We start from the raw sequence: 26,662 nt of genomic DNA, 5'->3' as shown, positions 1-26,662 counted from the left end.
GAGGATTTTTGACCATGCTGGTGGGGTGGGGTCTGACCCCGAACCCCTTCATTGTACAGGGGTCAACTGTGTAAAAGAAAGGAAATAATGTGAGGCAGGATTGTATTGGAAAGACTTTGTAAGTTGGATTTTTTGGGATTTTTTTTTTTCCCCCAGTTTGGTCTTCAAGGAGGATTATATTAGATTTCTATTAGTGAAGAAACAAGGGAGAGGAGACATTTGAGGCAGGAGGAATAGAGCTCAGTGGCAGGGAAACTCAGCCAGTTAATGAGAGGTTTTGAAAGTGGTGCTAAAGAGCCTGATTTCGATTTTATAGAGAACCTTGAGCTAGTGAAAGTTTAAAAAAATTGAGATTATCTGATAGTTTATTAGATATAATGAAGGCACAGGAATGGACAAAGAAACCAGATAAGCTATGAAAATAGTTCAGGCAGCAGAATTTAAATTCAGATTTGCATACAGAAATGAATTTGAAGGAGTCAAGGCCTCACAGAGGAGGCAGTTTCAGGATGTGGAGACCAGCTATACATGGGAGCCGGTAGCAGAAGAGATGTGAGAGCTTTTTGTGGGACGCTGGGGGAGCGTGGGTTCTGTGCTGATGGGCCACAGGTTGGCATCTATATTCCTTGACACTGAATTCTGGGCTGCTTAAAGGTGAAACTTTGTATCTCCTACCTAATAATGGAAATTAAGACTCTTTTTAAAAAGTGAGGTGGAATAGTAATATTAGACATTGTTGCTAGGTATATCTTTTTAAAGGCAACAAATGTGTCCTTGACCTCCCATTTACTGATTTTCCCTAATAAGATTTTTCTCCTTTTTCTTTTTTTAGTGGGAAAGATACCATGGTGAAATGGTGGGACCTTGACACCCAGCACTGCTTTAAAACAATGGTTGGCCACCGAACTGAGGTACGTGTAGGGTCATGGGCCAAAGAATGGCAAGGCAAAAGGAAAAGATGTTTTCCTTCCCTGGGCCTTTCATGGCCCTTTGTTTTCACTACTCACGATAATCGTCATGTACTGTCTTGAAAGACAGGTGGTGGAGGAAACACCAGCTGTCGGAGCAGATACAGCTGCAATGGCATTTAGTAAAAAGTGGCCTTGGATAAGTTTCTGATTCATGAATATGAGTTTCATCATTTTTAAATAATGGATCCACCTTTTTGATGATATGGAGGTTTAATGATACTGTATTAACAGTGCCTGCCCCGGTGACATGTAAACAGCAAGTCGTCGCCATTATAATAGTTTCCCAAATATATGTATTTTCAATAGAGATCAGGGAATATTTTATATCTTTGCATCCTCCATGCTTTGTTCATACCAGGCTTTCAAAAACATACTGGAGTCAATGACGAGGAAAAGCAAAAGAGATTCCTTGACTGTCGATTCACAACAGTATTGTTCTTTTCATTGTTCTTAGATATCTGAGGCTGAAAATTATATAATAGACATCAATAGAATACCTTTTGTTTGCAAAGTATGGCTGAAAGCAAAGAAGTACCAGACTTAAAATCATCATTTGAGTGGATTCTAGTTAGGATTTTTGCTGAACAGCCATTATCTAAATTTAAGGGTAGGAAATTACAGAGAAACTTCAAGTTTACTTCATAAGCAACAGTTCTACCACAGGCCATATTTTCTTTCCAAAAGTGAGATTTCTTTTAGTGTATTTTGAAAGGGTTACCTTAACATTAGGTTTTGCAAATGCCAAAGAGATTTCACTACTGGTAGTATTCTTAGATTTTTGAAATGTCACATCATATATCCTGGAGTTTCTTATAAATCATGTTATTTGAATCTTCTTATACTTTACAGGTGTGGGGGTTGGTCCTGGTGTCAGAAGAAAAGCGACTCATCACTGGGTCTTCTGACAGTGAGCTGAGGGCTTGGGACATAACTTATCTGCAAGAGGTAATTGTTTTTTGTTTTGTTTTGTTTTGTTTTGGTCATGGGCAATGCCATGTTTTAGCAATGTCATAGGCTCATTGAATTTAGAATCGGATATGATTATTGAGTACTTCGGTAGTGCTAGAAGGAATTTTATCACACTGATGGCTTCCAACTTCTAATCAGAATTTTTCTCTTCATTATTAGCTCAGTTGCCCTCATTTATCTGAGGTTGAAGAAGGATAGTTTTAGGCTTACACCTTCTGGTGATGCTAATGGCTTAGTTGGTGGAGTTCTCAGCAAGGTATTCCTGGACCTTTGGGTGTCCATGGATGGACTTCAGGATGTCTGTGAGCCTTTCCCCTTAGGCAAAAATCTATGTAAAATTTGTGTGTGTGTGTGTAAACATAGATGTTCTGAGACTATAACTTTCTCAGATCCTCACAGATTTTGTGTGGAAAAAAGTTTATAGACCCCAGGTTTAGCTGGAGGCAGGTGTGTAGTGTTGTCTTCAGTAGCTATTCTGGTGCATTCTACCATAGTAGGCTAGGCTTTATCTTTTCATTTCTGGATTACCTTTGTAGTTCTCCTTGTCAGACTGGCATCTTTCCCCCAAAATCTGGTAGGTAGCTCTTTCACTTAAGAAAGTTTTAAAGTTAATGAAGAGTCCGTCATCATTTTTTCACCTCCGTCTAGATTACAGTTGCTAAACCTTACTCTGTATATTTTGGGAAGTTGTCAGAGACAGTATAGTGGATATTGTTTTGGTTGCAATTCCGTAGTCGGTTTTTAATGTACCCTGGTTAAGTATCCTACTGTCGAAGAGGATTGATCAAAGAGAGCACTAAATGGAAGTTATTCGTGGCTATAAGGACGGGTTTGTAAGTCATTAGGGTTAAAGAGTCACTTCCTGCGACATATTATTTCAGCTTTTATTCTCCCATTTTTATAAAACAGGTGGAAGACTTAGAAGAACCAGAACCCAAGAAAAGTAAAGGGTCTTCCCCAGAAATACAGGATACACACGAGCCTGAGGATGGAATCCCAGAGACAGATGAAACTCCTGAGGATGTAATTCCTTTTTTTACTTTCATTTGAGTTCAGTTGTGGGAAAAGCGAGAACTGGAGATTATTTAATTTAAAAATTTGGCAGTTATCTCCATTTTAGGGAATATCTTTATCACCTGCATCTCTTTTAGAATCATATGTTTTCAGAGATTTGTATTTAACCTTGGTCTTCTCTCTTGCTTCTTCCATAGCGTATCCTTACATGCAGAAAAGTCGGCTCCATCATGCGGGAAGGAAGGGACAGAGTTGTGAACCTTGCGGTCGACAGGACAGGCAGGATTCTAGCTTGCCACGTGAGTACCAGTTGTAGGAGACAGCAATAGGCACGGGGCTCTTTCAGAAACTGGTGCTTGTTTTATATTCAGTGTAGAGATTATTTCCCCCCCCTCCCCTGTCATATTAGCAATTCAGTATGTGCTGCTGTATAGACCTGTAATCCCTAGCTTCTATTAGCATAACACAGTAATAGTTACTATAGTTCTTATTGTTAGCAAGCATTAAATGTGTGCTTTTCTGAGCAGTTTAAAAGCATTACCTGGCTGCCACTTTGGTCTTCAGAGCAATGCTGGGAGTAGGAAATGGTATTCCCACTTTACACATAAGACAGCAGTCCTGGAGACGTAGTACAACCAGTAAGGTTGAAAGAAAAAGAAAAAGGAACATTATTGTTTAGGTCTTACTGAGAAAAAGCTATGTTACAAATTGCCTGTCCTGGCTGGACTCAACACCAACTTTTGCCTTTCTAGGGAACTGACTCTGTGCTAGAAGTGTTCTGCGTCCTTTCGAAAGCGGAAGTTCAGAAGAAAATGGATAAGAAGATGAAGAAAGCTAGAAAGAAAGCAAAGTGTGTTTTGTTTTGTTTTGATAATTACTATTATTAAAGTATCTTGGGTGGGCCACACAGTACTGACAGAAAAACCATGGCTTCTTTAAGGAAATAATTACTGTGTTAGTAATCACTGTTCAAAGCTAGAGAAGACATCATGGAGTGCTGATAGGCCGTGTTTTAAATTTCTGCTCTCTAGTATGGCTTCGTAACTAGTATATGCTGAGTCGTGAGCTCAGAGCCACATAGAATAAGAAAGGCTATACAAATCTTTAAAAATAGCTTCTAAATGATTTAGTTCTCAGGCCAACAGGTGTCTTCAGTGACAGCAGCCCATACAGAAGGAAGTTGGGTCACATAATGCTCGGCTTGGGGGCTGTGAGGAGAAGGACTATAAAACTGACATTTGGGTGCAGTATCACCTTGGAATAGGTATTATAGTAACCACAGAAATCTGCTGTTCTACAGTGGTCGAAATTTATCAAGACTCAAATAAGTTGTCACCTGACTTGGCAAATCTTTTGAAACCTCTGATTTATTTGACATGGTTGGATTGAGAATTGCTGCTTAATGGATCCTCTGTAAAGTCTTGAAGATAGAAAAGTTAACTGGTTACATTTTATTGGAATAATTTGAATTACAAAGGCTTACTTGCCCCAGGAAATTTCATGGGGTGTTGCCTTCAGAATCCACTTGTTTAAAAAAAAGAAAAAGAAAAAGAATCCACTTGTTGAAGGTACCCATTAAATGGAATAAAAGTTTATGACACTGGTTCCCTAAGCATTTCTACTCATGCTGCGTTATCTAATTCTCATGGTAATCCTGTGTGATGAAGTAACTCCCAGGATCATGCAGGTTGTGGGTCTTGCAGCCATACCTTGACTCATGTAATAACAAAGCTGCTTCTAGAAAAGTGATAGCATGATTGTCTTTTTTTCCCCCCTCTAGATTAAATTCTTCAAAAGGCGAGGAAGAAGACCTTGAAGTTGATGTCAAAATGACTCTGCAAGATGAAATCCAACGGGTGGCTAATATTAAAACTTCTGCCAAAATCAAGTGAGTAAAAGTATAGAATTTGAAGTACCTGAGAGCAATATTATAGAAATAGTAAGCTATAAACTTGTATTGGCTTTTTCATGCTGTTTGTAAGCAGTCTAGAGGAGATAGTGATCATGGGATATCTGTCCTCACCATGGGCCCACTTACTCATCTCATATTTGTTTTATTATAATAACCGTTTCTATTTGTTTAGTCTTCTTTTCTGCTGCCATTAAAAAGAAAAAATCTATGTCCTGTGCTCCAAAACAATTTAAGGTCACTTAATAAAAATTATATACATAAAAATAAGATACATGTCAGATCCAATATCTGAGCATAGGTCTTTTTGACTTTAATACTCAGCACTTCCTGTAAAATTCTTTATACTTGCTCAAACGTCACATAGATTGAGGACACGCTGTGAAGCCTCTCTACTGGAAAAAGTTAACCTTGTGAGTGAAGATGGTGGTTGGAACATTTATGAATTCTTTTCTCATGCAGATCCTTTGACTTGATTCATTCACCTCAAGGAGAATTAAAGGCAGTCTTCCTGTTGCAGAACAACTTGGTGGAATCGTATTCCCTGCACCCATCTGCGCCTGCCCCTCAGCCTGTCAGGACCAGCAGAATCACCATTGGGGGACACCGCAGTGACGTGCGGACACTGTCTTTCAGCTCCGACAATATTGCCATCCTTTCGGCTGCGGCAGATTCCGTGAAAATATGGAACAGGTTTGTGAAATGGTGCTCTCCATCACTTTATCAAGCCGTCTTTTCTTCCCTGTGAATGAGGTGTTAGTACTCTGGACAGTTAGTTGTTAATCTCTTCAGGTCCTACATATAATTCTCTCAGCATATATCTTGACTGCAGACCTGTGGAGTTCAGAATAGGAAAAGTTGCCTTTTTAAATTTGATGCCAAAAAACTCCCACAAGCTTATTCCACATCTGAAGCTTGTCCCTGTAAGTGGCTAGAGAAAAATGTGCAAACAGACTGCTTACTTCTTTAATTCTAGTAGGCTCTGAGTACTGCCCAGCTTTTTACTTAATCTCCTATATGACCTTACCTTTCTGACCTCTAGGTATTAGAATACTTTAGGGTAGTCTTTAAACCCTGTCTTTGTCTACACTCACTTTCTGCAGCTTTCTCTATGCTGATGACACATAAATTTCTTTCTTTCTCTGGCCTCAGCCTTTCCGTGAACATCAAACCCTTACACCCAAGTCTTTGGTTTGTATCACCACCTGGATGTCTAATTGGGCATCTCCATTTTTTATATGCCCCAGACAGTGCTTGCGATCTTATTTTCTCCCCGCGTGTTCCTGCAGACATCCCCGTCTTCTTCAAAAGTAATTACTTCCTTCCAGTTGTTCTCCCCCAGATGCTTTTGGCCATTCTCTCATATCCTATGTCCAGGTCACTGGCACATGCTGTGAACTCCACTTTCAGAACTTAGCTAGCATCCAACTGCATGTCGTCACCCATGCTGCTACCACCAATTCCCATCTGCCCTTGCCTCTCCCTGGGGTCGGCGTGATAGCTTCCTGACGGATCTCTGCTGTGTGCCCCACCATAGCCCATTCTCCATGCAGCTGCCAGGGTGTTCTTCATAATGGAATTGGTATCACTCCCAGCAGTTCCACCTCACTTTGCCTAGAAGCCATAGTACTCACAGACCTCAACTCTTACTCCTCTCCCCTTCTGCCGCACAAGAGCCCATTGGCCTTTTCTCATCTCTTAAACACAGCAAGAACGAGCCCCTGTTGTGGCGGTTGAGCTCCTGGTCTTTGTCTCTGGAACCATCTTCCCCCTCACATACAGGCATTCTCCCCATCTTGTCACTGAATGGCAGTCCTGCTCCTTCACCGCCTCTGCCCTCCCACCAAGTTGTGTCTCTGCAGCACTTGCTATCACCTGTCAGATCAGTTTGTGTTTGCCTTGTTCCTGAAGAATGTTAGAGTTTACAAGGTTCAGGGCCATTTCTATTTAACACACTGTTAAACCTCCAGCACCTAAAATAGCATCTACCATTTGTTAAATGTGGAATGAAATGAGCATTTGATGTAAATCTGTTGAAGGGATGAATCTTTGTAGTCTAAGAAAGTGAATTTTACTTGTAGAGATATTTAATAACAGGCTAATTCAACTTGTAATTCTGTGGGCTCAATTACTTCTTTATGGTGGCACCTTGGGCTCTGTTGAGCTCAGCAGATGCTTTTTTTGCCCTGCTTTTACATGAGCTCTGTTCCTTAGAATTAGGAAGTCCCTACAAAAGAAAATAAGTGCCATTTAAGTTTTTCTTTCTTGACTATAATTGTGTCTGAGAGCCCAACTGTGTGGCTAGGTGTGTGTTGAATGAACGCACTGACCTCTAAGATGGAGAAGCAGGTTCTCTTAATGTGCAAATTCTTTATTCCTTCTTTCTCACAGGGCCACACTGCAGTGTATCCGCACAATGACCTGCGAATATGCACTGTGCTCATTCTTCGTACCTGGTGATAGGCAGGTGGTCATAGGAACAAAGGTACACTGAGACTTTTTCTTGGAATTTGGAGGCTCTTCTCAGTATTCTTAAGGTTGTTTGAGAACTCGGGTCCTTCTTTTGCATATTGGAAATGAATGAGAGCTGGCTAATATGAGACGGTTGGTAGTTTATTGCCCTTTTTTTTTTTTTGAGGGGTTTTTCTTAGTTTTGTTTTGTTTTTAAAAAATCAAACCTTATGTCAAATTGTGAGGAAGAAAATTACAGTCATGACCTTGAGATAACCATCATTCATGTTTTGGTGCTCGACTTTTCATGTATCTCTTCATGAGCACATATGTAATTATGTTTTGAGATGGACTAATGATAAAATATACAAAGTACCTAGTATCATGCTTGACAGGTAGAAGCATTCAATAAAGACAGACTGACCCATCCTCATTCCCAGTTGCTAATCAGATTGGGAGATAAACGTGCAGGAAGAAGCAGACACAGATTTGGATTCAGATTCTCCCCCTTCTAGAATGGGTAATTTGGAGCAGGTCTTGAAATTTCTTCTGGTGTTTCCTTATCCATATATTAGGATGACACGTGCTTCTTCACAATGGCTTTTACACTACATAAACCTAGGTTTGAATTCTAGAATTTCCACTCACAAGGCATGAGAACTTTGGCCTTGCCCCTTGGTTTTCTCTTGTAAGATTAGGTAAACAACCTATTTCACACAACGGAAAGCACTTAGCACAGAAACTGTTCATAGTAAATAACTAGTAAATGAGAGCTGGTAGCAGAACTACTGGGTAGTAGGAGTAGTAGCCATGAAAATAAAATAGAATATGTCTGTGGAGTACTTAAAAGTATTTTGCAAGGATTTGTCATCGTTATCCCCCTAAACTTGTGCCGTATGTGCATGATTGTTTAATTAGTAAAGCTCGGTATCACAATGGGTATTTTTTTTGCCCAGCTAAACATATAAAATAAGCCAGAGAGGTTTTAGGATCAGTGTCAGGGAATAAACATTAAACTCTAAGTTTCTCTTCTCATTCATTCTTTCAACAAATGTCCCCCTATTTGTGTGTGTGTAGAGCATTTTGCAAATATTTTCGAAGTCTACCTGTATGATTTAAGTACAATCCACAGACCCCAGCCCCGTCCCTATGTGAGGCAGTTAATGTCCATAAGCTCATTTAATGCTCACACCAGCTTAGAGATGGTGGTGCTGTGAACCCCATTTTACAGATAAAACAGGCTCTTGGAGGTGAATTCATCAAAAGTCATAGGGTTGAAAGAGGCAGCCCTGGGACTCGAGTCTCCCACCTACACTCTTGCCACCCCTATACAAAAGCCCATCAGAGAGCAGGCTTTGCTGTTCTGTTTGTGCCTTGTGGGCACCGTGGGCATGTTATTTTTATTTCTATATATACATATATATATTTTTTAGTTTTTTAATTTTTTGTTTTTCATATACCAAATTCTAAGCAGACAGTATGGCTCATTGTTTTCTAAGCTTTTGCGGTTTGGTTTTTTTTTTTTTTTTTTTTTTTAAGTCCATTGCCTTCCCTAAATTTCTATTTCTTATTGTCAGCGTATCATAGAGGAGGAAACTAGATGGGGGAAGAGTTGGTTAAGCCAGTTACCGTTTAAATTTGATTAAACTTGAAAGGTTTTTAGGTGTATTTGCTGTCGTCTTCTCACTTGCCTCTGACCATGCTATTTCCCTTCTGAAGTTGGAGAACCAGTGAAAGTGACAATAGTGCAGGACTGCCAGGTTGCACTGTTCTGCGTCGTTTTGCCACAGAGCAACCTTGCCAGAGTCAACTCCGCACATCAGCGGCATATATTCACATAGGAAGCACAGAGCACTGAAGCCATCTGCCACATGGCTGCTACATGGCTATGAAATCTTTCCTGAACTATGTAGGCATGAATCTTGGTGGTTGTGGGTGTGCTCATTGGAGTAGTGCTCATATTTTGTCTTCCACAGACAGGAAAGCTGCAGCTTTATGACTTGGCCTCAGGAAATTTGCTGGAGACAATAAACGCACATGATGGAGCTTTATGGTCCTTGTCTCTCTCTCCAGATCAGGTAACTAAATCAGATGTCAGGATCTGGACTTTAGTACTTTCCCATTTCTTACATCAGGTTTTACTCCTGCCTAATAAAGGTTTCTTCAGGGTTTCTTTAAAGAAAGCCCACTTTTTTTTCTAATCTTTAGATTTCCCATATGATGGCATATCATGTGCCTCATAGTACGAATAGCTGTCATTATCAAATGAATTCTCCTTCAGCTGCTCTTGATCATCAGATGTCCGATTGCTTACCCTCGTGAGTTTTCACCAGTGGTTTGTGCTACTTTCCAAGAGGAAATATTCCCTTGAGCAATAAAATACAGAGGATGGAGTAAACTTTTCTCCTTCTAGGCCATACATCTATGACTTTGAGTCTAGTGTTTATAGCAAATATATCAGCTCTTTCAAGTCAGTAACAGGCTGCTTCCCTTGAAAGGAGTCATCTTGGAGAACTGTGTACTTAACTCCAGTAATGGTGCTATTGCTCAGAACATTTTGAGATATTTTTTAGACAAAATAAGAGATTGTGGGCCATTCATTTGAATCTTCTCAATAGTGGCAAACTTTCATCCATTGAAAGTAGATACTATTTTTGGAAAAAATGGAATCCGGAATTTAGAGTGGGTCATGCCATTTGGGGTCAGAACAGAACAGCATTTAAGATTTAAATAGTAATTACATCTTGCATTTGTAGAGGATTCTCTTTCTGCAAAGTATTTTTACATCCATGTGTCACTTACTGCTATTTTTATAGTGTTTTTATAAACTAGATAGTCTTTGTCATTACAGCAACACTAAAGGACCATTGTAAGCTTCTTACTAATCTCAAATGGCAAAATGAACACTTGAGATCTAGTTTTCTGACCCATATTCCATGTACTTTAATACTACAATGTAATGGGAGTAATTTTCTTGATATTGGAAAACACTTTCAAACATATTTTAATTTTAAAATATATTTGAATATATATATTTACATTTATATGTAATACATATTTATATTATATATATAATATATGTTATATTTATATATAATATATAGATTTATATATTATTATATATATTTGAATATATATAAAATATATTTTAAAATATATATTTCCTGTCGCCCTGGAGCAGGGGACATTGAAGGAATAAACTTACACCCTTCTGAGTTGTTACTTTGAATAAACTTAACTTGATGATCCAATCTGTGTATATTTGTCAAACCATTTTATTACTTAATAGCAAATTTATTTGGTGCTTTCTTAGGTGGAGTAAAAAACCATACAATGGGGATCCCTGGGTGGCGCAGCAGTTTGGCGCCTGCCTTTGGCCCAGGGCGCGATCCTGGAGACCCGGGATCGAATCCCACGTCGGGCTCCTGGTGCATGGAGCCTGCTTCTCCCTCTGCCTATGTCTCTGCCTCTCTCTGTCTCTCTCTCTCTGTGACTATCATAAATAAATAAAAATTAAAAAAATAAAAATTTCATTTAAAAAAAACAAAACAAAAACCATACAATGTTTGGAGTCTTCCTGGTGGTAAACAAAAGTATAACTAGAAGTAGTAACCATTTGCCCCTGCTAGGAATTTTCAAATAAAGTCTGTGGCAGCAGCCCCAAAAGAGCAATGAAAGGGATTAAGGAGGAACCACATTTTTCTTAATTCTTCTCCCATGCCATTAAATAAAAATGGTCCTTTGTACAATTTTGATATATAACTTACCAGAGTTTCTGTAGTAAAATATTTTTTAATTGCAATATCATTGGATTTTCAGCGTGGCTTTGTGACAGGTGGTGCAGATAAATCTGTCAAGTTCTGGGATTTTGAATTGGTAAAAGATGAAAATAGTACCCAGAAGAGGTGAGTAGATGTTTTTTAATTTGTGTCCTTTTTTTGGAATGAGAATGGGGAACCCCTGAATGGGCTTTTGACATGTGTATTTCCCTTATGTTCCAGGGAGTTCTTGGAATTTTTGTCTGTCTTTGTAGAGTGCTCATTTTTTTTTCTTGATGTTTTCTGTTGTACTAGACTTTCTGTGAAGCAAACCCGAACCTTACAACTAGATGAAGACGTTCTCTGTGTCCGTTACTCTCCCAACCAAAAACTGTTAGCTGTATCTTTGCTGGACTGTACTGTGAAAATTTTCTATGTTGACACTTTAAAGGTACAGTGATTATGCCTGGAAGTAGTTTTGTCTGTCTGAGTGACCATAGGTTGAGGCTGTAAAGTGGCCTTGACTGCCCAGCAGTGTTATGTTTCTGAAGTTTATGTGAATCAAAACATTGTAGGTGCATTAGGAAAGCTAGAATTCTTTTAAAGAACCCTTTGGTTCATAAATTTTGTTTAAAGCAAGTTAGATTTCATAAGTTCAGAAAATCTGTAGACACAAAATCCCGTTGCAGCCAATAGTTTAAGAGCATTGCTACATCACCTAGGCAGTGATTCCACTCTTGGCTGTACATCAGGATCATTTGGGTTGCTTTTAAAAATATAGATTACTGGGCCCTATGCCCAGAGTCGGAAGGACTGGAGCAGGCCTGGGAATGTTGTTGGGAAGCAATTGCCCAGTATTTTCAGCTAAAAGATGCAGAGAACGTCCCTGTGCCCTGTTCTGACTGAAGTAGTAGGCTTCTGGGGCATCCCCGGCTCCTCCATAGTGCAGTGTTGTTGGCAAGTGTGCGCAGGGTCTGTGTGCTAGACACAGGTATAAGCCGCCTACAGTGGTTTGTCTTCTCTGAAAATATAAATATAAAGCAATCCAGAACAGCATTTAGGATTGTAAAGTTATATTTTAGATCCACATGTAACAAACAATGCCTGTATCTTATAGACAGACATCATTTATTTATATATATATATTTTTTTATATTTAGTTTTTTCTCTCACTCTATGGACACAAACTGCCTGTTATATGCATGGACATCTCTTATGTAAGTAAAATTTAAAGTGTCTGAGTAACAAGTTGTCTTTTCTAGAGTACTTTCTTGGTTCTTGGCTTGCTATCTTCATTTTGAATATTTTTTCATCCCGTTGCATATCTGACTTTACCCAAAAAGCCATAAAACAATGTATATTGTAATTGTATCATAATATATGGTACAATTAATTATAATTATAATGTATATAAAACATATATATTAATTACTTTAAGACTTTCCGAATATTGTAATTGTACTATATGTATAGTACAATTAATTATAATTATAATATGTATATAATATATACATATTAATTACATTAGGGTTTTCAGAATATGTTCACAAATATCTGAATTAATCCTTAGAACTAACTCCCTATTGTGGATTCCTCAGTATCTTGTTGTCTAAAATATATAATTGGAGGGTGGGGGGAGCCTGGGTTACTCCTTTGGTTAAGCATCTGCCTTCAGCTCAAATCATGATCCTGGGACCTGGGATCAAGCCCCAAGTTGGGCTCCCTGCTCAGTGGGGAGTCTGCTTCTCTCTCTCTGCCTCTCCCCTGCTCATGCGCACACACTCTTTCTCTTGCTCTCTCAAATAAATTAGTAAAATCTTTAAAAAATAAAATGCTATAATTGGTAGAGCACCTGAATATACAAAAGATTTTTAAAAGTCTAGAAGGTAATGCTGGTGAGTAAGATAGAACTTGGCTTCATATTTGGACATTTACAATATTTTGTACTATAGCCATAGCAAAATCATATTTTTGCAACGTCTAGTTATGGATAAAAGTGGGAATAACGTATTTAAAGACAGTGCCTAGTCTATATGAAAGGATTCCATGCTCTCGCCGTCTATGATTAGTACATGAACAGCACAAGATATTTCTGATGTTCTTATTATGCTGACAACTATTTGAGTGAGGCATTGACATAGGATAAGAGAAATAGAGAATGTAGGATAAAAGGCTGGGTTGCAAACATTTTAGTAGGTTCTTTCCCAGACTCTTCTTTCTTCCTCCTCCCCTCTTCCCCTAAATCCTATGACAGATTCGAGATTCTTCTTCCTATTTAAGGAAGTATATAAACAATTACAATATTGTAATTCAGAACATATTCCGACATCAAGGCACACCACTACCCTGTAGCAGTATGAAAACTTTGGAACCAGCAGAGTTCTTGCTTTTACTCAACAAGCTTTTTAAGGAAATCTTAGGTAAAAGCAGAGAAATAGGTGCTCTTGATAGAGGTGAAATTGCATGGTATTGATTTTAATGTTTCTGAGAGAAATGGGCTAAATGTTCTGATTTATCTTGTTTTATCTAACTGTAGAGTTTCTGATAATCAAGTAAAGTCACAGTTCACCTCTTCCTCTGTAGGATGGGACACTAATAGCAACGGGCTCTGCCGACAGGAATGTGAAAATCTGGGGCTTGGACTTTGGAGACTGCCATAAGTCTCTCTTTGCACATGATGACAGGTAGGTGCAGACCTTTGAGTCACCTGTACGTATCATTTCCTTCAAGCATCTATGTCTATATTTAGGCAGTCATAAATGTAAAACTTAATTAGGCATCCTAGAACTAGCTCTTCACAAATGTGTGTGACGCTCTTCACTAGCATGACATTTGATGACATGACATGACATTTGATCACTTTTCTCACTTTTCAGTGTGATGTACCTGCAGTTTGTACCCAAGTCCCACCTCTTCTTCACCACTGGCAAGGACCACAAGATTAAGCAGTGGGATGCGGACAAATTTGAACACATACAGACTCTGGAGGTAACCACTTTCCTGCTTTGGTTGCTCAGTACTTGAGAACCACTTTTAAGACTGAATGTTGATCTCCCACTCAATGTAGAGCAGGTATCGGTCAAGGAATAAGGTGTTCCTTCTCAGGGTTTTTTGTTTTTGTGTCTTCTCTCTCTCCAGGGGCACCACCAGGAGATCTGGTGCTTGGCTGTAAGCCCTAGTGGAGACTATGTTGTGTCATCGTCCCATGACAAATCTCTGAGACTTTGGGAAAGAACAAGGGAGCCTCTTATTCTTGAGGAAGAAAGGGAGATGGTAAGGCTTGGTTATAGAACATGCTGTTGGGGAAATGCCTGGGTGGCTCAGTGGTTGAGTGTCTGCCTTTGGCTCATGTTGTGATCCCAAGGTCCTGGGATCGAGTCCTACATTGGGCTCCCTGCAGGGAGCCTGCTTCTCTCTCTGCCTGTGTCTCTGCCTCTCTCTGTGTTTCTCATGAATACACAAAATTAAAAACAAACAAACAAAAAAACATGCTGGTGGGTATCTGAACCTGCTGTCCTAGCCTAAGCATTCTATCTAATGTGGCCACCCTTCAGTCAGGCCTGACTCCAGGAGAGGTTTCCAACACGCTGTCACTGTTTTCGGCAACCACGCAGAGACATAGATACCAACAGGGGACTGCATTTTGAAAGAAGCAGCTCGTCCCTGTCTCATTTCACTTCATATAGAGACCATGATTTTTCTTCCAAATTAATTTTATCTGTCTCTTGACAGCAAAGGGAAGCAGAATATGAGGAGAGTGTGGCCAAAGAAGACCAACCAGTAGTAAGTAAATCTTTTGGGACCCCAAGATCGAGCCCTATAATTATCTTATTGGAATTTACTTTAATTTCAAGAATTTCTAATGGAATTAGAATTGGGGCCAGATGCTAAAGTTGTTTCCCATCAGTTGATGTGGGAAACAATCTGTGTAGTCCTATTTGATTTAACTGTATATCCTGATTTTGTGGGACAAATGACTGACCAAATTTGTCATTCTGGCATTTTTTGTTCTGTTTTGTTGTAAGGAGGCTTCAGAGAATCTTAGAACAAAAATAAAATTAAAAAATTTTAGAAATTGGGCATTCACTTAATACTTTTAGAGAGTAGGATATTCTTATAATGAATATAAAATACTTAATAGTGTCTGGCACCTGAATACTTTATTAATGGATAGTTGGTAACACCATGTAACCTTTATCATAACACAGTGATGCCTGTTCTTTTCTGGATGTAGGATTACTTTATTGGTTTTTTATTGCCTGTCAACAGTATTGTCAAGGATCTCTGTTTCTGGCAGGTTCCAGGAGAGACTCAAGGTGACAATTACTTTACTGGAAAGAAAACTATTGAAACGGTCAAAGCAGTAAGTTAATATACATTCAGTATCTATATCTATAGATACATACATTTTTAAGGAGGATCCCAACTTCTTACCAACCAGGTAGCCCTTTTGTGGCAAAAAGTTGTTGAAATTCATAGATGGAGCTCAGAACCTCTGGTCCTCCCTTGCAACCAAAGACAGCAGTCCTGCTGAATCGGTACATGGTTTCTAGAAAGGAAAGCTTGATCTCCTGGAAGCAGCACCCCTCAGGGGTCCCAGGAGCACCCCTCCTCCACATGGAGGCATCCATATGGCCTCCCCTAAACCCAAGATGCTTAGTCTCCTCTCTGTACATTAAACAGAAAACAAACACCAGAGACGTCATTACCTACTGTTTGACACTCTTGGCATACGTTTATTAAACCAGTTCAAGCTAGGTAGTGCTTTTCCAGTCAGGCCTTCCAATTGCAGGGTTCCAGGATGCTGGGGCATGTGGCAATGACTTCTCTCCTTTGTTGCCATCATTGTAGGCTGAGAGGATCATGGAGGCTGTTGAGCTATACCGAGAGGAGACTGCGAAAAGGAAGGAACACAAAGCTATTTGTAAAGCTGCAGGGAAAGAGGTGAGATAGCCCATGGAGCTACACTCTGAGAAACATGTATCCATAGAACTTCTGAGAACACTGTCACTGTGGGAGTTACTGACTCAGATCAGGAAATGACATAAATGTAATAGAGTTTTTTCTAATTCCAAGTATTAGAAGGAGTTGAGGGATTGGAAAGAGGGGAGTTGGGTCTGGATAAAAAGTGAGGGAGAAGAAACCTCAGGATGAAGTGCTCACCAGATGCAGCAGAAACTCCTGGTGTGGTTTCAGATGTACTACAACCATTACAGGCTTCTAGATGAAATATATTGCCCAAACTCATTCATAAGCACAATGGAAACTAAAAGTCCTAATGACTCTTTTATACTCTTTCCATTTGTAGGGTCTCCCTTTTAAAAACCGTACTGTCATTGCCCTGCCTGTGACAAGCACTGTCAGAGCCTTGTTTTTTAATGACTTGATCTAATGATTTCTTGACAGGTTCCTCTTCCCATTAATCCCATCCTGATGGCTTATGGCAATATCTCTGTGAGTAGTGTCTAACGGTTCCCCCTTGGTTACTCAGAGGTACTTTTCAGGGACAAGAGAGTCACAGCAGGAAGTGCAGAGGCATGATCTCAGGCTGAATGTATTGGGAAGTACTTTGCCATTAATACCTCTCCTGTCCTCTAGGGTACTGAGCATTTCAGAAGTTTTAGTGTAACTTCTAAGTCCTTCTTTCTGGTCTATCTGGACTGGCATTCTCTTATTTTCTAGTGCCTATTTTTGTTCAGTATCCAGAACCCTCTGAAAATTCTGTTCATCTAAGTGAATTTTCAAATTGAGGTTCTTAGAGGAAAAGTTGATGTAAATCAGACAGAGGAGGAGAGAGAGAGAAATGGGACAGTGTATGCTTACATAGCAATCTCTAGACTTAGTACTTTACTTGCCTGTATCATTCATCAGGGTCATCATGTGAGTCAATGTAGCCTCATTTTACAGATGGGAAATTGGCCTGACTTACAGACAGAAGGTAACAGAGTTGGGAAGTGAACCCACATGTGACAATCTAAGCCTGTGCATGGATTGCCATCTTAGAATGCTGTTTCTCCTGTGAGTGGGATCCTTGGTTTTTAGTTGGGAATTAGGGAGCTTCAGTAGAAATCAACCTAGAGTACCACTAAAGTTCTCATGCTTCCTTTATATAGCCTTCAGCTTATGTGTTGGAGATTTTTAAAGGAATCAAGTCAAGGTGAGTCCCAAAGTACAATGACTATAATTTGTCCACTAATATCACTTATTGAATGGCTGTCTGACCATGAGATAAGCAGAAGTTATAATTGATGTTTATTTTCCTTATAGGTTTAACCATTCAATATTTTCGTGGAAAACAGTATATTATGATGTCCTTTTAGAAGCAGAACTAGCAGGCTCCTCCTAATGTGTGAAGGGAGGTACTTTTAGAGACAAGTGAAGGGTAGTCCTACTTTATATTGTAGGTAATGAAATCCTGTATCATCAATCACAAGTACCAACTGGTAACCTTTTTTGGTTGTGTTATTTCCTTTGCTTTATTTCTGTGTCCATACACAATTGGAATCTTCTCTATATAATTTTATATTGTGTATTTTTTTCATGGAATATTCCCTGAGCATTTGCTCAAGTTACTAATATTCTTCAAAACTACATTCATGGAATTCTATCAAAACATGGGCGCCTGGGTGGCTCAGTGGTCTAGCATCTGCCTTTGGCTCCAGTCCCAGGGTCCTGGGATCAAGTCCCACACCAGGGTCCCTGTGAAGAGCCTCCTTCTCCCTCTGCCTATGTCTCTGCATCTCTCTGTGTGTCTCTCATGAATAATTAAATAAAATATTTTAAAAAAGAAAAAATTAATTCTATCAAAACATTCCATTATATGTATAATTACTATCGGATTTGCTTTTGTTTTTTGCTATTATCAGTACTGCTTCGACGAAAACCTTTACATGGAAATCTTTGTTGTAGCAGAACAATAACTGATGAGTATGAGTTCTTAAAGGTTTTGTTGCTGAATTACTTTTCAGAAAGCTTGTAGTAATTTTGACCAGGCTTTAAAAAATTCTTTGCCAGTTTTAGAGGCAAAAGGTTGTATTGTGTCATTTTAATTTCTTTCTATTATTAATGAAGCAAAAATTTAATATTTGTTGGTCATTTGTGGGTTTTTTTCTGTGAATTTTTACTTTCCTTTTCTTGTACTCTCGTACTTTCTTACTGGTTTTTGTTTTTTGTTTTTTTAAAGAATTTTTTAAAGAATTCTAAAGATTCATGAGAGACACAGAGAGACAGAGGCAGAGACCCAGGCAGAGGGAGAAGCAGGCTCCCTGCAAGGAGCCCGATGTGGGACTCGATCCCAGATCCCGGGATTACGCCCTTAGCCAAAGGCAGATGCTCAACTGCTGAGCCACCCAGGCAACACTTTCTTACTGGTTTTTAAGAATTTTTTGTCATGTATTTTTGCAATAATGTTTCTCATTTGTGATTTACCTTTGAATTTTATTTGTGAGTTTGAGCTACTGAAAATTATTTTTTTTTTTGAAAATTATTTTCATAGTAATTCTTAATATCTAAATATGTCCATTTTAATAAGAACAGGCCATCTGAGGATAATGATGAATCTTCCTGGGAGAAATGTACAACAAAATTTAAATTAATGGAAGTATTGTACATTCCTAGAAGGAAATAGTCTATGTTCTGAAGATTTAAGTTTTTTGTCTTTCTTTTTAACTAGTTTATAGGTTTGTAACTCAGTTGAAATCCTCTTGAGATTTGAAATTGGAGTTGATGAAATGATATTAGAACTTTTTCAAGAGAAGTAAAACAAAACAAACTAGAAGAGTAGCAAAAGAGAGCTGTTCTCCCAGTTTAAAAAGCTATTAAAGTCAGCAAAACTAAAATACTATAGGATTGTTGTCAGAATCAATCATTGAAATAGACTTGAAAGCCCTGAAATAGAGTCGCATATGTAAGGACTCAATGTATGGTAAAAGAAGTATCATATAAAGGTGGAATGTTCAACAAAAGACTTTGGAGAAATGAGTTATCTGGGGGGAAAAAAGTCAGATTCTCCTATCATGCCATGGACCAGAATGCATCAGATAAATGAAAATACTGAATATAAAAAACAAAACAGAAAAGAAGGAACCATTCAGGATATAGATGAACAGTTCATATTATTTAAATAAACATTTCTTGTTCATGTCATGTTTACTGTCTTCTTCAGCGAGCTAGAAGAATCTCTGCTTGTGCTGCCTTTTTCGTATGTCCCAGACCTCCTTAAGCTCCTTAATGAATTCATCCAGCTGGGCTCTGATATCGAACTTCTGTGTAGGTGCCTCTTCTTTCTGCTCAGGTAACATCCTTTCCAAAGAACACTGTCTACTTGGTTTCACCACTCCAGTGTTACTTGAACTGATGGACAGAATCAATGCTTTGGGGTTAAGAAATCTGTTGTTTCAGACTGATGGTTACAGGATTTCACTTGTGTGACAAATTATTCCTGATCCTACAGAATCAGTCTTGTGCTTAAACAATAATAGTGATGACCTACTTCTGAAGTAACAAGATAGAGCATTGCTCAGGGACACTTCCGTAAACACAGGTCTCCAGGTTGCAGTAGCTCTAGTCCTTGTCTGTTTGCTGAGAGGCCATCACTGAGTGGCCAGTTTGCCTCATTTGTTATCTTTTTAACTGTTGAAGCAAAATGATTTAGTTTAGTCCTCATAACAGCGTTGTAAGGAATAGTGCCTTTATTTTTCAGGTCTCTAGAAACAAATGGAAAAGAAAGGGCATACACAGAGGGAAAGAAGAAACAAAATATGTTTATGGGATTATTCTTAAATATGAACAATTCCTCTTAGTGTGTAATTGAAAAGAACATATTTACAAGAGTTTAAGAATATACTCTTTTATCTTGCTCTCTGCCCCTCGGTCTCCAGCTGTTATAGCAGAAAACAAAAAGAGACTGAACACTCTAAAATGCTGTTCTGAAGACAAAATACAGATTGATCAGCCAATACCCAATAGTTAAAAAACCAAAAAAACCAAACATGTATATTTAACAAATTGATATTTGATCTATTTTCATGATTCTTCATCCTCTGTTCCTTTTATTCCACCAAGATGGTAGCAAAAGAACAGTGATACATACATACATATATACATACATATATATATGTATATATATTCTGTTGCCAGATTTATAATTTTGGGCAAGTCCTGAGGCCTTAAATTGACACTCAACAATGTTACTAATAACTTCTTATCACTATAGCATATGTACTATTGAAATCAGGGTTACTGATTCTAACTGAAACACCATGAGTGCTTCCAGCTTATCAGGGGGTTGTATGGGGAGTGCTATACAAGTAGCTGTGGCAGGTCACAGGTGAGCTTGAGGGTACTCAGGAGCATGAGTTCATGGACATCATCTTAATACCCAAGGTCAGAGTCTTACTGATCAGTGACTATATCTTTTATTGCAGTGGCTTTACTGGAAATATTAATAAATCTTTGTTGAGTTAGTATTTCTTAAGGTGTTCATTTCTCTCTGAGCCTTCTATGAAATACCATTTTGTAAGTCTGTGGCTGCATGGAGTTGGCTGCAAAAAGAGCCAGCTTTGCACAAGTTAAATGTGTTATGATTTTTACCATAGTATTGTTAAAATTGACATCAGATAAAGTTGATTAGCAGGAAAGAAATATCTTTAGCTATTTTTTGCCAGAAGCATTTCTATACTGCCATATGATAAAATGCATCTTTTTCTGTTTTGTTTTGTTTACTGTGATATTGTCTATATGCTTTTCTTTTTTTTTATATATGCTTTTCTAGAAGGGGTAAGCAGAGCCAGAACCACTACCTCTTTTGTCACATGACTGTTTTGCTTTTCTATTAGAATTCACTTCGGGCAGATCACTAGTAACCAAATGCTTGTGCCAGTGATTGAAAAGCTAAAGGAAACAACTATTTCAAAAGTCAGCCAAGTCCGGGTAGGTATACTTGTAGGAGTACAGTAATGAGGGGGAAATCCTGGTGTGTGTGTGTGACTTAGAAGCAGCATAGTGAACTGTGCCTTGTCTTTGGTGATATTGACCAGACAAGTATATGTATTTGAGGTAAGTATTTTCATTGGAGCTGGTAGAAATAGAAGAAAACTAAACCAAACCAGAAAGACCTTAAACAGGAAGGGATGAGTAAGAGCGCCAGAAACATCGGTTCTCCTGACTCACATATGCTGCTGTGTTGAACTGAAGTAAGAGAGAGGTCATTTAATCTTTCTTTTGTCCCTCTCCAGGATGTTATTGGCTTCAACAGGGCAGGTCTTGAATATCTCAAGAGGGAATGCGAGGCAAAAAGTGAAGTTATGTTTTTTGCTGATGCAACCAGCCACTTCGAAGAAAAGAAGAGGAAGAGGAAAAAGAGGGAGAAGCTAATTTTAACATATACTTAGAACTGAAATGTGCCCCCCCCCCTTTTTTTTATTTAAAAGAACTTCTAAACTAAGCAGCAGAATTGGGGCCAACTTGAAAATAAACAAGTAACAGAGCTTGGTGTGTTGCAGAAGATGTCAGGATGTATTTCCTAGCTTTGCTTGAGGAAATGCCCAATGCAGGATTCTGGGCTCCATTTTTTGGACTTAAGGCATAATAGTTTAAAATCTTTCTGTGCCCTCAAAGGCTGAGCCCTTCAGGAATTGTTCCCGTTCTAGCAGGGAACAATGAATATTTTTTACTAGTTGCTTGACTAGAGCTGAAATGAATATTTCAAAAGTTTTTCTTATTTCTGTGATAACAGGAGATTAGTTGATGTGTTACTTTTTGTATTACGTTTTATCTCCTCCAGAGACTATCAGGTGCAGAATTGATTGCCCTCTCCCATTAAATGCAGACTCATGGACTTACAGAGCTGAAAAGGACATAAAAATTATCTAAAACAGCCTATACTGGTGGTTATATCTGTATATAAAAATAGCTAATTGCTAAATTGTACTTCTCTAAAGAGCTGTTTCTAATTAAAATATAGTCAAGCTGAGATGCTTTGTTGGGCTTCTGGGTGATTAATACCATATACATACATACATATATACATACATACATATATACATACATACATACACGCATAGGATTTGAGGAATGGGAATATTTTAGGAGGAGAAACGGACACATTCCTTTGGGCCTGGCTTCTCTTGGTGGGACATTTTTAAGTAAGTTAACGACTACAACCTTGATGCAGTTCTGTTCAGATTTCCATGTCTTTTTTTTTTTTTAAGATTTATTTAAATTCCAACAGTTAATGTACAGTGTAATATTAGAATCACATGTCCATTCAGCAGTTCAACACTTCCATATGACACCTGGTGCTGATCACAAGCGCACTCCTTAATCCTCATCACCTATTTAGACCACCCCACCCACCCACCTCCCCACTGTGTAACCAAAAGTTTATTCTCTACAGCTGAATCCCTTTGCTCTTTTGTTTCTTAAATTTCATATACAAGTTAAATCATATGGCGTTTGTTTTCTGACTTATTTCACTTACCATAATACTGTCTGGCTCCATCCACATCATTGCAAATGCAAGATTTCATTCTTTTTTATGGCTGAGTAATATTTCTCTCTGTGTGTACATAGTATATACATGCACATATATGTTCTATACATATATATGTATATACATATGGCGTATATATGTGTGTTGTGTGTCTATATACACATTCATTCCATTTCTTAGTGTCATCTTCAATTTCTTTCATAAATGTCCTATAGCACAGATCTTGTCTCCCTTACCTCAGGAGACATAGCCAGAAAGAAGTTGCTATGGCCAAGGTCAAAGAGGTTACTGCCTATGTTCTCTAGGATTTTGATGGTTTCCTATCTCACATTTAGGTCTTTAGTCCATTTTGAATTGATTTTTATGTTTGGTATAAGAAAGTGGTCCCGTTTCTTTCTTTTGCATGTTTCTGTCCAGTTTTCCCATCACCATTTGTTAAAGAAACTTTTTTCCTATCAGATACTCTTTCTTGCTTTCTCACAGATTAATTGACCATATAGTTGTGGGTTCATTTCTGGGTTTTCTGTTCCGTTCCATTGATCTGTTTATTTTTTGTGTCAGTAACATACTGTTTTGATGACTATAGATTTGTATATAATTTGAAGTCTGGAACTGTGATACCTCCAGCTTTGCTTTTCTTTTTCAAGATTGCTTTAGCTATTTGGAGTCTTTTGTAGTTTCACACAAATTTTAGGATTGTTTGTTCTAGCTGTGTGAAAAATGCTGGTGGTATTTTGACAGGGATTGCATATAATGTGTAGATTGCTTTGGATGGTATAGACACTTTAATAATATTTGTTCTTCCATTGTATCTTACATTTTTGATGTAATTGTAAATGAGATGGATTCCTTGATTTCTCTTCCTGCTGCTTCATTATTGGTGTATAGAAATGTAACAGATTTCTGTATGTTGTTTTGTATACTGCAACTCTACTGTATTTGCTTATCAGGTCTAGCAGGTTTTTAGTAGAGTCTTTCAGGTTTTCTAATCAAGTATCCTGTCATCTGCAAATTTGCCAATTTGGATGCATTTTCTTTCTTTTTGTTGTCTGATGGCTGTGGCTAGGACTTCAGTACTATGTTGAATAACAGTGGTGGGAATGGACATTCCATGTCTTTTTCCTGATTATAGAAGAAAAGCCCTCAGTTTTTCCTATTGGAGATGATATTAACTGTGGGTTTTTCATATATGGTCTTTATTATGTTGAAATATGTTCCCTCTAAACTTACTTTGTTAAGGGCTTTTATCATGAATTGATGTTGTACTTTGTCAAGTGCCTTTTTTGCATCTATTGAAAGGCTCATATGGTTCTTATCCTTTCTTTTATTAATGTGGTGTATCATGTTGATTGATTTGTGAATATTGAAGCACCCTTGCAGCCCAGGAATAAATCCACTTGACCATGGTAAATGATCCTTTTAATGTACTGTTGGATTTGGTTTGCTAGTATTTTATTGAGAATTTTTGCATCCGTGTTCATCAGGGATATTCGCCTATATAGTTCTCTTTTTTAGTGGATTTTTTTTACCTGGTTTTGGTATCAGGGTAATGCTGACTTCATAGAATGAATTTGGAAATTTTCCTTCCTCTTCCATTTTTTGGAACAGCTTGAGAAGAATAGGTATTAATTCTTTAAATGTTTGGTAGAAGTCCCCTGTGAAGCCATCTAGCCCCGGACTTTTGTTTTTGGGTTATCAATCTGTTTACATTTTCTATTCTTGTTTCAGTTTCGGTAGTTTATATTTTTCTAGAAATTTATCCATTTCTTCCAGGTTGTCCAACTTGTTGGCATATAATTTTTCATAATATTGTCTTATAATTGTTTCTCATAATATTTTCTAATTATTTTCATAATATTCTAATTGTTATTTCTGCTCTCATTTGTGATTTTATTTGAGTCCTTTCTTTTTTGTTCTTGATATGTCTAGTTAGAGGTTTATCAATTTTTTTTTTTTTTTTTTTACTTTTTTCAAAGAACCAGCTCCTAGTTTGATTTGTTGTATTGCTTTTTTAGTTTCTGTATCACTTATTTCTGATCTAATTTTTATTACTTTCCTTCTTTAGGCTTCATTTGTTGTTCTTTTTCCAGCTCCTTAGGTGTGTAAGGTTAGGTTGTTTATTTGAGATTTTTCTTGCTTCTTGAGGTGGCCTGCACTGCTTTGTACTTCCCTCCTAGGACCACTTTGGCTACATCCCAAAGGTTTTGGACCATTTGTTTTCATTTTCACTTGTTTCCATGTATCTTTTATTTCTTCTTTGGCTTCTTTGTTAATGCATTCATTGTTTGTTTAGTAGCATGTTGTTTAACTGCCATGTATTTGTGGTCTTTCCAGATTTTTTCTTGTGGTTGACTTGTAGTTTCATAGCATTGTGGTCAGAAAAGGTACATGTTATGACCTCAATCTTTTTGTATTTGTTGAGGCCTATTTTATGTGATCTATTCTGGGGAATGTTCCATGTGATCTTGAAAAGAATGTGTATTATGCTATTTTAGGATGGAATGTTCTGAATATATCTGTTAAGTCCATCTGCTGCAGTGCATCATTCAAAGCCATTGTTTCCATGTTGGTTTTTCTGTTTAGATGATCTGTCCACTGATAAGTGGGTATTAAATTCTCTACTATTCTGTGTTATTATCCATAGGTTTTTTTTTTTTTAATCTTTTGTTATTAATCATGTTATATATTTGAGTTCTCCCAACTTGGGGGCATAAATATTTATAATTGTTATGTCTTCTTGTTGCATTGTCCCCTTTATGATTATATAGTGCCCTTGTCTGTTTTTATAGTCTTTCATCTAGTTCGTCCAATAGATAGATGCATTGCTACTTGGGCTTTCTTTTGATACCCATTCACGTGATAAATATTACTCCATCCCCTCCCTTTCACCCTGCAGGTCTCTTTAGGTCTCAAATGAGTTTCTTATAGGCAGCATATAAAGGAGTCTTTTTTCCTTTTTTTTTTTTTTAAATCTGTTTTGACTCCGCATCTTTTGATTGATGTGTTTATTATTAGTCCATTTACATTCAAAGTAATTATTGATAGGTATGTATTTATTGCCATTTTATTACTTATTTTCTCATTTCTGGAGATCTTTTCTGATCCCTTTTTTGTCTTTGTCACCTTTAGTCTCTCCTTTGCACTCAGAGTCCCCTTTAATATTTCTTGCAGTGCTGGTTTAATGGTCACAAATTCCTTTCATTTTTATCAGGGAAGCTCTTTCTCCTATTATAAGCAATAGCTTTGCTGAATGGAATATTTTTAGCTGCAGATTTTTCCCATTCAGCACTTTGGATAAATAGTGCCACTCCCTCTTACTTGCCAAATTTCTGTTGAGAAATCTCCAGCTAGCTTTATGGGTTTTCCCTTGTAAGTTAGGGACTTCTTTTGTCTTGTTTTTGTTTTTTTGTTTGTTTTTTGTTGTTGTTTTTTAGATTTTCTTCTTTATCACTATATATTTGCAAATTTAATTACATGTCTGGGTGTTGGCCTGCTTTTGTTGATTTCGATGGGAATTCTCTGTGCCTCCTGGATCTGGATGTCTGTTTCCTTTCCCAGATTAGAGAAGTGTTCCGCCATTATTTCTGGAAATAAATTTTCTGCCTCCTTTTCTCTCTTGTCCTCTTCTGGGATACCTATGATATGAATGTCAGTACGTTTGATGGAGTCACTGAGTTACCTAAGTCTATGCTCATGTTCCATAATTCTAGTTCAGCTTCATTATTTTGTCTTCTTATCCACTAATTCATTCCTCTGCTTCTTCCAGCCTGTTCTTCATTGCATTAAGCCTGTTCCCAATCTCATTTAGTGTATTCTTTGTTTCTCATTGATTCTTTTTTAACTTTTATCTCTGTGGCAAAGATCTCACTGATGTCATCTTTTCTCAAGCCCAGTGAATATCCTTATGTTTGTTGCTTTAAATTCTCCATCAGTTATGTTACTTATATCTATATTATGTTGATCTCTGGCTGTAGCCTTATCTTGTTCTTTCATTTGGGATAAATTACTCTTGTCTTGGCATTTCATCTAAGTCTCTGCCCTTTTCTCTATGTTAGAAAAGCCAGTATGTTTCCTGTCCCTGAAACTAATGGCCTTTATG

General features: G+C 37.8%; 2 protein-coding genes and 1 long non-coding RNA gene across 7 annotated transcripts in view; 1 reads left to right on the top strand and 2 right to left on the bottom strand.

Annotated features, from left to right (window-relative positions):
- WDR3 (WD repeat domain 3) overlaps window positions 1–22,044 on the top strand; it is a 29,229-nt gene extending 7,185 nt beyond the window's left edge. For both annotated transcript variants that reach the window (XM_077842675.1, XM_077842674.1), the window contains exons 5-27: window positions 833–911; window positions 1,821–1,916; window positions 2,850–2,963; window positions 3,152–3,253; window positions 3,707–3,804; window positions 4,735–4,842; window positions 5,326–5,556; window positions 7,255–7,348; window positions 9,291–9,392; window positions 11,134–11,219; window positions 11,388–11,523; window positions 12,233–12,289; window positions 13,656–13,756; window positions 13,949–14,060; window positions 14,211–14,345; window positions 14,805–14,855; window positions 15,370–15,435; window positions 15,924–16,016; window positions 16,479–16,526; window positions 17,186–17,229; window positions 19,237–19,365; window positions 20,909–21,002; window positions 21,308–22,044. In XM_077842675.1, coding sequence (XP_077698801.1) covers window positions 833–911; window positions 1,821–1,916; window positions 2,850–2,963; window positions 3,152–3,253; window positions 3,707–3,804; window positions 4,735–4,842; window positions 5,326–5,556; window positions 7,255–7,348; window positions 9,291–9,392; window positions 11,134–11,219; window positions 11,388–11,523; window positions 12,233–12,289; window positions 13,656–13,756; window positions 13,949–14,060; window positions 14,211–14,345; window positions 14,805–14,855; window positions 15,370–15,435; window positions 15,924–16,016; window positions 16,479–16,526; window positions 17,186–17,229; window positions 19,237–19,365; window positions 20,909–21,002; window positions 21,308–21,463 — 2,332 coding nt within the window. In that variant the 3' untranslated portion in view covers window positions 21,464–22,044. The remainder of the gene's footprint in view (window positions 1–832; window positions 912–1,820; window positions 1,917–2,849; window positions 2,964–3,151; window positions 3,254–3,706; window positions 3,805–4,734; window positions 4,843–5,325; window positions 5,557–7,254; window positions 7,349–9,290; window positions 9,393–11,133; window positions 11,220–11,387; window positions 11,524–12,232; window positions 12,290–13,655; window positions 13,757–13,948; window positions 14,061–14,210; window positions 14,346–14,804; window positions 14,856–15,369; window positions 15,436–15,923; window positions 16,017–16,478; window positions 16,527–17,185; window positions 17,230–19,236; window positions 19,366–20,908; window positions 21,003–21,307) is intronic.
- Window positions 1,921–7,975, bottom strand: LOC144280536 (uncharacterized). The gene is made up of 2 exons (XR_013348934.1): window positions 7,194–7,975; window positions 1,921–5,697 (listed from the first exon to the last, which is right to left on the bottom strand). It is a non-coding gene; the product is annotated as an uncharacterized LOC144280536 (long non-coding RNA).
- Window positions 15,783–26,662, bottom strand: part of SPAG17 (sperm associated antigen 17) — a 219,259-nt gene continuing 208,379 nt past the window's right edge. For 3 of the 4 annotated variants that reach the window (XM_077842669.1, XM_077842673.1, XM_077842672.1), the window contains one exon: window positions 15,783–15,966. The gene's annotated coding sequence lies outside the window, so the exon portion shown is untranslated. Of the gene's footprint in view, window positions 19,778–26,662 lie in introns of all 4 variants that reach the window. The other variant, XM_077842670.1, reaches the window with a different exon arrangement.

This window comes from Canis aureus, chromosome 12, assembly GCF_053574225.1.
Source record: "Canis aureus isolate CA01 chromosome 12, VMU_Caureus_v.1.0, whole genome shotgun sequence".
In the NCBI taxonomy this organism is placed as follows: Eukaryota; Metazoa; Chordata; class Mammalia; order Carnivora; family Canidae; genus Canis; species Canis aureus.
Note: the sequence above shows the minus strand (reverse complement) of the source record. Positions and strands in the feature narration are given on the sequence as shown.